Source organism: Delphinus delphis, chromosome 1 (assembly GCF_949987515.2).
Source record: "Delphinus delphis chromosome 1, mDelDel1.2, whole genome shotgun sequence".
NCBI lineage: Eukaryota > Metazoa > Chordata > Mammalia > Artiodactyla > Delphinidae > Delphinus > Delphinus delphis.
In genome coordinates, this window is record NC_082683.1 from 44,754,018 (window position 1) to 44,768,319 (window position 14,302).

Here is a 14,302-nt window from a genome sequence, read left to right on the forward strand (position 1 = left end):
CCTCTAAGAGAGGGGTGATCTTAGTCAACTCAGACTTACTAAAGCCCAGCTTCCCTCATCCATATAATGGGGGACAACAGGGCTGGTAAGAGCGGCCAATGAGAATGATCTGGACAGTGTTTTGTAACATAGAATGTGATATACACGTTAGTTTGCTACCAAACCTGGCCTTGGGCAGGGCACTGTCCTCTCTTGGCCTCAGCTTCCTTATTGTAAAAAGAAGAGGGAAGCACATCCCATCTCCAAGGGCTCTGACCTTCTTTGATTCTAGCATCACCTATAATGTGAAGAGAGGAAGCGGGGAAATCAGGCTCTGACATTTACAGTGGTTTCCCAGTCACGCCATTGGCCAGGATGACTGTCGCACCAACAAGGCAACCAGAGAGGCCTCTGTTTGACCAATCACATCTTGTCACCTTGCAGGGTCGGCAACCTAAATTCCTCAACTAAGAGGGAAAATCTCCATTTGTTTTACAAAAAGGAAATAAAGGGTGACAGTAAAGTGAGTAAGAACCACCAAGTTTCCGCACAGATGACTAACCCCTTTCAGAGGGGCGGCAGCTTGATTCTGTTACTGAGCACCAACTATGTGCCAGGAGCTTTTATAAACACGATCTCTACTTTCACTACAATCTTGTAATATAATACACACACATACCTCACTTCATTGTTCTTCACTTTATTGCACTTTGCAGATATTGTTGTTTTTTACACATTGAAGGTTTGTGGCAGCTCCACATTGAGCGAGTCTATTGGCACCAGTTTCCCAAGAGCATTCATCTCTGTGTCACATTTTGGTAATTCTTGAAATATTTCAAACTTTTTCATTATTATCCTATTTGTTATGGGGATCTCTGATCAGCGATCTCTGATGTCACTACTACTAGGACTCAAAGAGGGCTCAGGTGATGGTTAGCATTTTTTTAAGCAATGAAATATTGATACTTTCTAATTAAGGTATGTGCATTGCTTTTCTAGACATAATACTGTTGCATACTTAATAGGCTACAGCATAGTATAAATATAACTTGCATATGCACTAGGAAACCAGAAAATTCATGTGACTTGCTTTACTGCGATACTCACTTTACTGTGGTGGTCTGGAACCGAACCCACAATATCTCCGAGGTATGCCTGTAGACTGTATCATCTTCATTTCATAGTAAGTTAGCTGAGGCTCAGAGAGAGTCAGCCCCTTGCCCCAGGCACACTGCTAGTACATGGTAGGGCAGGGATTTTCATTCTGTTTGACGCTAAAGGCCCTGGTCATTGCACCACACCCTGTTGCTCTGGGAGACAGCAGCTTGGGCAGAAAGGTCAGCCCATGATTACAACATAGAGTAAAGGTTTTGGCCCACAGTGAGATCATGTGCAGAGTGTGGCTTCATTCATTCATTCCACAAACATTTACTGAGCACCCACTGTATATACCACGTCATGTGGTGGGCAATGAAGAAACAGAGAAATACCCATTCCTTGTTCTTATGGGGAGACACCCTAGTACATGGAGGACAAATGGATGAATAAATGCGTGAACAAATGGATAAGCAGATGGACACACTGACAGTGAGTGACTGGTGTTTCGAGCACCACTAATAAAGTGATGTATAATATAGGGTGTAATGGGTTCACAGGTAAGTGATGACTGCTGGAAGGGAAGGAACATTTCAGACAACTGGATCAGCAAGTGCAAAGGTAGGACGTGTTCTGGAGATGGCAAGCAGCTCAGCACGGCTGCAGGCTCAGAACACAGAGGAGGTGGAACGGGGAGGCGAGAGACCAGTCATGGAGGAACAGGGTCTTTTTCCTGTACTCTGACCCTCTGAGCTAACCACCAACAGTGGAATCATCAAAGAGGCCCAAGAACAAACTGGGCGTGAGAACTGGTAAGCTTCGGAGAACTGCATGAGTAATTCAAGAGCGGTCACACTCAGGGTCTGAGGCCAGCCTGAGAAGTCACAGAGAAACTGGAGGAAACCACTAGACTGTAATCAAATGGAACAAATCCATGCTGTGCTGCTGGGAAGGGGACAGGGAGTAGAGGAGAGGGGATGCTGGGGCCAAAAGGCAGGAATTCCTCTTACAGAAGAATCTGAGAGCTCGTGTTTTCCAAATGTACAAAGCCAGATGAGTCTACTTCCCAACTGAAGCCTCAGCAAGAGGGACACACACAGGGACATGCGTGTGCACACACAGCACACTGAATCATGCAGACAGACAGAAGGGCCTGGCCCTCTCAGCGCTTCATGCTAACAGCAGCAGGACTGAGGCCCCTGCCCATTTTTACTGTACCTCATAGCGAGAAGATGAAACGATGATCGCTCACTTTCCCCTTTAGCTGGACTTGGCTGCTGCAACTGTTTGGTTTGGAGCAGCTGTGCTTGTTGGGAGATGGTCCATCTCCGGTGCATCAAAAAAGTAGGCCTGCAGGAAAAGGAGACCCATGAAGGTGGTTAACAAATAATGGTCCAGGTGCGTGTCCTAGACTCCACGCTGACAGTACCTCTGGGCTCCCTACATCTCCCCCACTGCACTGGTCATCACTGAACTGTCTCTGTTTCTGCCTCTTACTCGACTGAGACTGCCTTTTTAAACTTTGCTACCATTTATAAAGCACTTGCTACCTATGACTTAATCTTCATAACAACTCGGTGAGGTTGTTATCACTACCCTCATCTGACAGAGGAAGAAACTGAGGCTCAGAGAGGCTGCCATTCGATTAGGTGCACGTGGCAGCAAGTGGTGCAGCCAGGACTCAATGCTTGGTCTTTCCGACTGCAAAGCTCAAGCTTAATCACCACAGTCTCTCCTCCAGAGACCGTGTCCTTCTTGTCTCTGCGTCACCAGCCCCTCACACAGGGCCGGGCACACCGTGTCAACAATCAATACTTAATGAACTGAACCAAGGTAGACTGCTGCCAAACCAGTCGGCTCCCCGTAAAGACCTTTCAAAGAAAGTGCTAGGCAGGCTTCACCTCTTAATTCTTCAACTTGGAAATGAAAGGTTTGATAAGGGCTTCCACTCACCATCTACAATTTAACTATCAAAAATCAGAAGGAGGTGGAAAACGGAAAAACATCAGGGAGGATCTTCCCACCTGTTTCGGGGTCTGAGAAGCCTAACGTGAGCCCGGGAAAATACCAATCTCACTAGCCCTGAACTCGGGTTGTTCGAAGGACAGGTGAACCCGTTAGTAAATCAGGGACCACTGCCTGCGCATGACTCGCCCCTGGAGCCGGGGCCTCAGGAAGGTAAAAAAGATAAAAAGCCACCAAGTCAAGAGCCATCTCACCAGCTCTGCTCTCTATCAGCCAGAAGGGGGCGCCAACACAACACGCTGGAGTTTCCCCCAACATAATTCCTATTTCGAGTTAAGTTTTCAACAATCCATTTCAAAAAGTTCCTAGCTGCAGACTCCCTCTAGTTTGCCACATCCCCTGGGCAATTCTAGTAGTTTTAAAAGCCTTCCTCCCCAAGGCCCCTTCCAGCAGCTGTTTTCCAAGGAAGGAGAAGAATGGTCCCTAACCCGAGCAGGGGCAGGGGCCATGCTACTAGCGTTGGGCCCCTCCAGTTATCTTGCATGTGCACTGAGCCAAGACGCCCCCAGGATGCAAGAACAACAACTATCTTCCAGGTTCCTGGAGGAAACCCTCACCAGATGGAATAAGCCAGGAAGCCCAGCTTCTAAACCTGGCTCTGCTAGGAACTCGCACTATGACTTTGCACAAGTCTTATCTGTTAAATGAAAGGATTGGAAAAAATAATCCACGAAAATAAAAATAATTAATTCCACAAACACTAGGGCACAGACCCTCTACTCGGAGCAGTACCACCTCAAACATAGGTTTGTGCATCTCCAAACACACCAGCCAAGGATGCAACCTCTAGTGCCTCCTTAGTCTCCCTGCCAGGTGTGTTCCAGGACCAACTTAGAGATCGTGTACAAGTACAAGCACCGAGGGACCCACAGCAGGTGCAGGTGCTGGGCTGTCATATACTTCACTGCACTAAGGTGAAAACACCAATTCGTGTTCCCCAGGGGACAGTGAGAAGGCCAAGCTGTCTGGTTCAGCCAGTGCCCCTCAGCTCAAGTAACTCCCCTGTCATTTCCTCTCCCTGCCTTTGCAGTGATAGTAATTGTACATATCATTCATCCTTGTGGTAACATCTTTTACTTCTTTTTCTAAGTGAGGAGGTGGGGGTCCAGAGGGGTGAACTAATAAGCAAAAAAGCAGGTAGTGATGGAGTTGAGACAACAAAACCCCAGACCCAGTGGGCCCCTGGCTAAACAAATGGTTCCCTTCCTCGAGGAAAGAAAACTGTGCCTCCCGTCCAAGAAGCGGTCCTACACCTGCAATTAGCTACCTGCTCCACCATCCAATCTGCCCCGCTCCCCTGAGTCTCTTAAAACTGAACAGGGCAATGTCTTTTCTCCTGCCTCCTTCTCTCCTCCAACTTCTCAACCGTGTGTGCATGTGTAAGAAGTTCAGGAGAGAGATGGGAAGATGCCAGGGAGGGGCACCAATGAAAGGGCACTGTCCCTAGAGTTGTGGCCTGGGACCGCTCTTACTGGGGCACTCGGAGGAACAGGCAGCAGAGTGGCCCTGGCAGTTTCTGATGACACAGGGCTCGTTTAATAACTTCTTTACATCTGAAGGAACTATCACAGCATATGAAGCGCTTTCACAGCCATTTCACTGAGTCTCACAAAAGCCCATGAAATATGAATCTCCCTGACAGATGAGGAAACCCAGGTTCTGAGTTCTGAGAGCCTAGGCTCTCAATGCTAAACAGCATTGAGTGCTCTTTCTACTTCATTATGATGCTCTCTTTTAGAAAGTTCCTGAGTAGCAAGATGGGCAGGTAAACCCTAACTTCAGTGTCATTTACCCCAAAAGGGAGGAGTAGGCATAGGAGGTAAAAGATCCCGGCCACAGGTACCAAATTAAACGTGTTGATAACAACAACACCTCCCTGCTCCATAGCCCCATCTGCCTTGCGCCTCTCTACTCTTTACACAACAGAACACGGCAATGCCTTTCTCCTGCCTCCTTCCCCTCACCAACTTCTTAACAAGGTACATAACACACACACACACACACACACACACACACACACACACACACACTCAAAATTCGAAAGAGAGATGGGAAGACACCAGTGAGAGGCATTACAGCGAGAGAGTTAGTCACAGTGCAAAGCACATTCTTCCTCAGCAGACAGGAGGGTCACAGGAAGGTCACAGCAGCATTTCTAGGCATCAGCCCAGAGATGCCAAGTGCCAGACATTAACAGTGTCACTCTGCTGTCTCAAGGGGTTAAAGTTTAGGCATATGTAAAATGCATGTCAACCAAGAACTCGGCACTTTTTATGAGACTTGTTCAATGATAAAGTATTGGGATCTTATTCAAGCACTTAATGAGACCATGGTTGTCTACAGAAAATATTCAAGATCAAACAGTGCCAAAGAAATCTTTACTCCTGCAAAGCCTGACCAAGGGTCTGGCCATGTGCTATGTGAACATCTTCCTGTGGGCAGCCATGACCTTAACATTCTTGGATTTGGAATTTTTAAAAAACCTATACCAGTCCTTGTTAAGGCCCTGGGCAGCAAGTTTTACACACAGTGTGTACAGAAATTACAAAGAACATGTCTCCTTAGGATCAAAGGAAAGGGATCTAATTTATGGGAATTTATGGGACAAATTCCATGTTAAGTGCTTTATATGTATTATTTTATTTTATCCTCAGAACAACCCTCTGTGACAAGAACTATTATACCCACGTTGCAGATTAAGAAATTCAGATTCAGAGAAGTTAGGTTCCCTGCCCAAGCTCATACAGCCAGTGAGTGACACAGCTGGTCTTCAATCTGGGCCTGTCTGACTCAAAAGCACATGGTTTCCCTAAAAAGATACCTAAACACATTAATTCAAACATTGTTTTACATGTTGTTCATCTTAAAGATAACTTTTTCCTATTTTGACTTCATTCTCGAGCTTTCTACCTATGAAATGCTGAATTTCAAAACTCTTTCTGAGTCTGTGCAGAAAACCAGTAAAAGCATCCAGAGGTGGAACCCCCGCCCCCCGGACCCTCCGCTCCCCAGCTCTATATGTAGACACTCAGCCACCCCTACTTCCTCTGGCCAGACACCAAATCTCAACCAAACTTCAGAAGTTAGGTGAAGTCAGAGATTATAATCAAATTCTCATGACTATTATTTCTCATCTAGGACAGTCTATTTAAAACGATATTTATTTCATGGAGCCAATTTTTAAAGAACCGTGGTGCCTAACAGTTTGAGGTCTTAGCATTTGCATCGAAAGCGCACCGGAAGAGCATCGGAATGAGACCATACCAGGCAGCCCACAGAAAGCAGCATGTGAAGCAACACAATCGTCACAATTGTGGCCAATGCGATGCGTCGGTTGTCCTCACGAACTGCTGGCCAAAATGTCATTGCCAAGACAGAGCCTGAGATGCCCAGGGCAATCATAACTAGAATCCAGCGGACCACTTTCTGGGGGATGATCCACAGTATCTGAAAGAAAAGGAGGGCAGGGAGGGCTTGGGGGAGGCATTCAGAGAGGCATTTGTTCGTTCCAGGCACACATGTTCATAAAGGCCCAGGAGCCTGTCAGCAGCTGGGCCTTCACTGCCACGCGGGTTTCCCAGAACAGCCCAGAGAAACGCCACCAGCGTGCAGACTGAGGGGAGCGCTTTCCTAACAAAGGGCTCAAGATCCAGGGAAAGCACTTGGCTCCCCGGCCTCCATTCCCACTAAACTTCTAAATGCAAGGGGTATTTTTCAGATGCACATCAGTGATGCTGGTTGAATTTTCCACTAAGAACAGGGCCTCACTCAGAATCAGTGTGGTACTTACCGCTGTGGGGATATAAATGAAGAGTGAATATCCGTAGACGCACACAATCTCCAAAAATGAATAGGAAACGATGTTCATAACTTTACTGTTTCTCCACACAAGGAAACCCCAGAGTGCAAGAGGAACCAGCCAGGCATAGGCATAGATGATTGTGGCTGCGATGGACACTGAGGGTGAGAGGACACAAGTTTTAATTGCACCATGCCTTTAATGCACTGTCACGGCACTTCTGGTACCTGCTGGACTTCCTTCCTGCAGGAGTGTCCACCTGCCTCACTGGACCAGGGGATCGTGTCTTATTGGTCTCAACCCCTGGGCCTGGCACGGTACCCAACAAGCAGTAGGTGCTCTATAAATGTGCTGAATCCATGCCCCTTTAGCATTTGTGTTTGTGGTGATGACCAGTAGTCTTTCCTATGGTTTCTATAATTCACTTAATTACTAACAACTAATAGTATTAAACAACTGAATTATGCAACTGAAATACTTCCGAGGGCCACACTGCAAGTGTTTAAATACACAGAACATTTCAATCAAATACAAGTCAACTATCCCCTTGGAAGAACACATCTTCCTTCCTAATATAACAAGAGCTGACACTGATTTCTTTAGCAACTTTACGAAAATGACCTGGGTTCAGATTAACTTGTTTTACGTGCTACTTAGAGTTCCTTCTGCCTCTGAAATAGGGAGTTCCAGCTCACCGATGAATTGCTTGGAATAGTCTCCAGTTCCACTTTCTTCTTTAAATAATTCGGTCTCTGTGGTGGAAATGCTACTTAGCGGCTCCTCAGAGGAGCAATGCTCAGTGTATTACTTACTGTCCCTCCCTCCCCCTCCTCTAGCAGCACGCCCTAGAGGATTCGTCCTCCCTCTTCCGGAGTGGAGGATCATAAAGGGCTCAGTCCGCAACACCAGCCCTTCCCAGATGAAAGTCACCAGGTAATCCACTGAACGCTCTTGGCAAGAACAAAGGCACTCCTAGCAACTACAGTCAGACTCTGGGTAAGATATGTGATTGTCTAAAACATTTTCAGCTCCCAGAGCAGTTTTTTTCACACGGGGAACTCCAGCATTAAGCCAAATGTAATTCTGCTGATATACTGCCTTTTTCTTGAATAACTAAAGGGAGGGGAAGGGAATTGCTACAGTGACTACAGCTGTCCACTGGGTGTCAGGCATTACACTGAGTGCTTTACTGAGAGGTAACGTTGTTCAACAGTCAGAGCTACAGACTGTATACGCAGACTCTCATCCTAGCTCTGCCACTTACAGCTGAGTAGACCTGGGTCGTGAGTTACTTAACCTTCCTGCCTCCCATCTGTAAAATGGGAATAATAATAGTACACCACCTTATAAGATTATTAGGAGAATTCAATGAGTAAAAACACGTATATTTAGAACACTGATTGATAAATAATAAATGCCCAATCAAGAATAAGCTTTTTATATTGTTAACTTGTATATAAACACATTATTTCATATAATCTATATCTTTATTTTAGAGATGAGGAAACAGGATCAGAGAGCTAAGTGGTTTGGTTAGGGTCAAATAATTAATAAGTGGTAGAAGCGGGACATGACCTTGGATGTGTGACTTATAATCTTTACATAAAATGGAAAAATATTTATTGATCGAGTCAATGACTATCTTACTGGCACATACATCCCATGACTCCCACTGGGATGCCCGGCCAAACACGATAAGAACAGACAAGGACCCCTGACCCCTGACCCCTGCCCTCCCCGCTCCCCCCACAGCTTCCACACCCTCAGGCAGGGTGATTCACTCCTCTTCTCTGTCAATATACCTCTACAGACTTCTGATATAGAAATTAACACATACCGTTTATTACAGCAATATCCATTTACCTGTTTTTCTTTACTTAACCACTGAGCTACTTGAAGGCATATTGATAGTTCATGGATAACATTTATTGAGTTAAACTTAAACCAAGGTTACTTGACAAATGGAGTTGGGACTGAATCCAGGTCTGACTCCATAATGGAGGAGAGAAGAAGGGAAAATGGGCATCGAGGGTAGAGGGGACGAAAGGAAGGCTACATGGACACACACAGGTAAATACATTTCTCTACAGACACACAGATATGTGTACATACATACATAGCAATAGTTAATTTTACTGAACTCTTTTTGTACAAGGCACTATTCTAACCTCTTTACATACATCACTTCTTTATTCTTACAATAGCGCTATAATATAGGTATTCTTATTCCCATTTCACTGATAAGGAATCTGAGGCCAAGAGAGATGAAATCATTTGCCCAGCAAGGTAGAAGCTAGTGAATGGTGGAGCTGGAGCCTGAAGCCGATGGCCTGGTTCCCGAGCCCATGCTCTTGTACAGCCTTTCAACAGGAGAGCAGGCCAGAAGGGACGGAGGGAGGGAAGGAGAGAATGGAGAAAGTGGCACAGGTCAATCTCCTGCAGAGCCAAACACCTCCAACCTGGGTGGCTGACATCTGCAAATCCCTCAAAGCTGTTTGGTTTTTTTCCCCCAGCTATCCAATACTGCCACAAGAAAGGACGTTTTAAACTAAGCACGTCATCCACAAGCCCATCACTAGGACACGTTCACTTCTGCATTCTCCCTCCTGGGCCCTGACCATTTGTAAACTTTTCTTTAACAAAGCTGCTAACAGCACTGGCCTAAGTTTGTTTTTTTATTTTGTGTGTGGTACACGGGCCTCTCACTGTTGTGGTCTCTCCCGTTGCGGAGCACAGGCTCCGGACACGCAGGCTCAGCGGCCATGGCTCACGGGCCCAGCCGCTCTGCGGCATGTGGGATCTTCCCAGACCGGGGCACGAACCCGTGTCCCCTGCATCGGCAGGCGGACTCTCAACCACTGTGCCACCAGGGAAGCCCCCGGCCTAAGCGTGGATTATGAGTTTTCCATGTTGCTCTAAGTGCTTCATAATTAATGGCTACAGACCCAGCTAGCTGAGTCATCATGCCTTAAATAACAATGCCCCTATTGTTTCCAACATTTGGATAATACAAATAATGCTACAGTGGAGACTTTCACGCACACTGCTTTTTACTTATTTTGTACATTTTTCTTTGGATAAATTCCGATTGCTATGGGGCCTTGCCTTCCAGTATTCCAAAAGAGTATATGGATTCACAATATTGAATATACTTAATGCCACTGAACCATACACTCAAAAATGGTTAAAATGGTACATTGTAGGTTATATATATTTTACCACAATAGAAAATAAAAAGACTATGTGGATCTATATAGACGGATGATTAATTTTGAGCCCTTAAAGACAGAAAAAAAGGGCTGCAGGACCTACAGACAGGGGTCTAAGAGCTCAGTGGGTAGAAAGAACTCACGGTTACCAACTCACAGCATTTCAAATGAGTCAAGCTATTCACCAACCTTTTCGGAATTCGGGCACATAATGGTATGTCTTCCTTCCCAGATGGATTAAGAAGTTGGAAAGATTCCCACTAATTGCTATGGCAAAGACCAACGTGGCACATATCCAAAAGGGGCCTGCAAAGCAAACCAGAAAATTCAGACAAGAAAATGAAGAACCAGCTTTTAGGCTCTCACAAAATAATTTCTTATCTCCCTCACCCTATTCATGTGAGGTGAATATGAATTTTAGATGGAATCTAAAGGGAAGGGAAAATGAATTTTAGATGGAATCAGTACTCGTTTAGTGGGGATTTTCTTTTTTAAAAGGTCAAACACGCAACTCAGTAATTAGCTGCCTTAAAGACAAGGGGGATTGAAATGCACAGACCAAAACACCTTCCATGAATAAAGACACTGATTTGCTTATAGTTTCTTGTATTGGAGGATCATCAAAAAAAATTTATGGACATTTTGTTAAACCTTCACCATCAGGATACAGGAAGCAAAGGTTACTTCCTTTACATAAGTACCAAATGTTAATGCCAGAGAAAAATATTTTAAATCAGACAGGTCCTTTGTTGTCTAAATGGAAGAGTAGGGCAAGCAGAACACTTTAGGAAAGGGTTCATTTAATCTAACAAATCACCGTGTATGTGTGTCTTTATTTTTTTCTTTTTTTTTTAATCAAAAAGTAATACATGCACATAGTTCAGTGTTCAAAAGGCACAAAAAGGGAATATAGAGAAAAGTAAAATTCCTTTCCTCTCTGCTTCCTAGCTATGCATTTTGCTTCCACAGAGCTCACCACTGTAACCAGTTTCTGGTGAATCCTGCCAGAGATTCCTATACACATATAAGCAAATGCATATTTGTGTGTGTGTGTGTGTGCACGCGCTTTATACAAACGCTAACAAGCATATGTATTTCCACCTTATTATGTTCTGGAGATTCTACTATAGCTATTCATAAAAATCAGCTAATTCTTTTTTAGTGATTATAAAAAATTCCGCTAAGTGGATGAGTGTACCATGCTTTGTAAATCCCTTTCATTATTTCGCTTGATTTCATGAACACCATCCTTGTTTCTCCCCATCTAGAAAAAGGACTATTAGAACAAATACAATTTTTAAATTTAGAGATTTTAATAAATTTTATGAATTTCAATTTCACTAATATTCTGCAATATCTTTTGGGATAACTGCAGGCACCTTGACATATAAAATTAAGAAAATTATTGTGTTGGGGGAGATGACTAGCAGAAACGCATGAGCGCTTTTCGAAGTCAAGTTGCTTCCTTAAGGTGGGAAAGGGAGCGCAAGCACTTGGCTGGGAGGCTCCAAAGAGCCACCAACATCAGCTTCCCAAGGAGTGCCATTTACTCACTAGCCTGCAGGCGCCCTGATGTAGCCAAGGATTAGATCCTGTTCACTGTATTATTCTGAGTGACTAACACATAAAATATTTAACAACAACAACAAAAAACCCCTACAACCAACAACAATAATTTAAAAATCCCCAAAAGCTTTAGTGAACAAATGAACAAAACTGACGTGCTGTTGATGGGCTGAGACCATCAAAGCATGCGACCACAAGTGGTCAAAATATTATAGTACCCATAACTAGAAAGCAGAGACTATCGGATCCTGTCAGCCATTATTTACTAAATACTTACTATCCTCTGGGCCCTGGGCTGGTGCTGGGGACACAGTGATGTGTGACAGACACAGTTGCTGCCTCTGGTGCACTCAGGCACACAGGAAGCTTGGCCTCTAGAGAAACACAACCACCTGCTTGGCCTCTAGAGAAACACAACCACCAGGCCTGCCACAATGCTTCATTCTGTCTTCTTTCTTCCTCGTTCCTGCCAAATTCCTACTCTAATTATGGGGTGGGGTGGGGTGGGAGGGAGCATTAATTTAGTTTTTATTGTGCATTTTATGTTATAAAATATTTCTAACATACAGAAAAGCCCAAAAATGATAAAACAAACAGTGGTATACCCATCATGCCTCTTTTTCAAATCTTTCTAATGCTGTCATACTACTTATATCCTTCTACAACATGCTTTTTTTTAAATTGACTATCGTTCTGAGATGTATCCATGTTGATGCTTATAGATCACATTCATTTCTAAAACCTACAAAATTCCGTATGTGAACACACCATAATTTACTGATCCATGCTCCTGCGATGAATATTTTGGTCATTTCTAAATATTTGCTATTACAAGCAATGCTGAGGTAATGAATAATAATATTCTTCAACATGCCTTCTTGTATATATGCGAGTTTCTCTAAGACTATTTATCTAGGAGTAGAGCTGCTAAGTTGTAGGGTATGAGCATCTTCAAACTGCTCCAATTTGTGGCACCAGTTACATACCCACCCACATTATACAAAAGTTCCCCTTGCTCCACATTCTTGGCAATAGTTGGTATCAATGTTTATGAAAAGCTGACTTAGAGTAGGTCATTCCTCTGTTCAGACCCTTCGATGGCATCTCACTCAAGCAAAAGCCAAAGTCTTCACTTGCTTACAAGACCCTACATGATATGCCCCTCCACACTGTCCCTCTGACCTCAGCCACTAGACACCCTTGTTCACTTTGGCCCAGTCACACTAGACTCTTCACTATTCTTTGAGCACATGAGGCAAGTTCCTGCCCCAGGGCCTTTGCACGTGCTGAGCTGTTTCAAATGCTCTTCCCTGAGATATCTATATGTATTGCTCCCAATTCCTTCAGGCATTTACTCAATAAATTTAAAAAGTTTTTAAATTTCAAATCCACCCACCTACACAAACATTTACTGTCTTTCTTCTCTGCTTTTAAATGTTCACCTTAGCATTTATCACTAGCACACTATGTATTGATATTTTACCTATTTTCTTTGTCTATTGTTAAACTTAGATTATAAACTCCCTCAGGGCAGGGATTTTTGTGTGTTATTTACTACTGTACCTCCAGTGCCTAGAAGAGTAAGTGTTCCGTGTTTGTTGAATTAATTGAACGAATGAATGAAGACAAGCCAATCTGTATGCTTCCTAAAATAATGGACATAAATAATATCCTGTTTTTTATTTCAGGTAGGGATAACTATCTTTTCCTATATTTATTGGCCATTTGGGTTTCCTTTTCTGTGAATTGCTCATTTTCCCCCAGAACTTATACTTGGTTTTATTCTCATAACCGGTGGGTATCCTACATGTACACTTGCTTTGCATCCTTTGTGGGTTATGTGCATTGAAATATTATCTCTGGTCTGTGGTTTATTTATTTTTTACCTTGCTTATGGTTTATTTTGTGGTATAGAAATTTTTATTTATGTTTTTGGCTGTGTTAGATCTTCGTTGCCGTGCACGGGCTTTCTCTAGTTGCGGTGAGCGGGGGCTACTCTTCGATGTGGTGCGCGGGCTTCTCATTGCGGTGGCTTCTCTTGTTGCGGAGCACGGGCTCTAGGCGTGCAGGCTTCAGTAGTTGTGGCAGGTGGGCTCAGTAGTTGTGGCTTGCGGGCTCTAGAGCTCAGGCTCAGTAGCTGTGGCGCACGGGCTTAGCTGCTCCGCGGCATGTGGGATCTTCCCGGGCCAGGGCTCAAACCCGTGTCCCTTGCATCGGCAGGCAGATTCTTAACCACTGCACTACCAGGGAAGCCCAGAAATTTTAAATTTTAGTTTAAATGTAGTCAAATTCATCAGTCTTTCCCTCAGATTCTGCAGACTGGCTCTTCTGCCATCTTGTTCCTGACCACTTTCCTCCAACCCACCCCACGAGGCCCAGCCCTCTCTGCTAGAAAACACTTTACCGATATTGTACCTTCTTTTTTTAACCATGTCTATGGGCTCGTGAGATTAGTAGTGTTGTGGGAAGAAGGATGCTTTGGGTTCGTATCCTGGCCTTGTCACGAGAGACAGCCAAACACAGTGATGAAGAATATGGATTATGAGCTACAGTACTGATTTGAATCCTCCGCCACTTACTAGCTGCGTGATCTTAGGCCAGTTGCTAGACTTCTATGCCACACAGTGTC

At 44.3% G+C, this 14,302-nt stretch overlaps 1 protein-coding gene across 2 annotated transcripts in view; it reads right to left on the reverse strand.

Moving 5' to 3' along the window:
* The window catches only part of YIPF1 (Yip1 domain family member 1), a 35,237-nt gene that overhangs the window by 8,370 nt on the left and 12,565 nt on the right, over positions 1-14,302 (reverse strand). The window contains exons 6-9 of one of the 2 annotated variants that reach the window (XM_060022311.1): positions 10,297-10,413; positions 6,890-7,056; positions 6,364-6,546; positions 2,293-2,424 (exon numbers count right to left, since the gene is read on the reverse strand). In XM_060022311.1, coding sequence (XP_059878294.1) covers positions 2,335-2,424; positions 6,364-6,546; positions 6,890-7,056; positions 10,297-10,413 — 557 coding nt within the window. In that variant the 3' untranslated portion in view covers positions 2,293-2,334. The remainder of the gene's footprint in view (positions 1-2,292; positions 2,425-6,363; positions 6,547-6,889; positions 7,057-10,296; positions 10,414-14,302) is intronic. The other variant, XM_060022320.1, reaches the window with a different exon arrangement.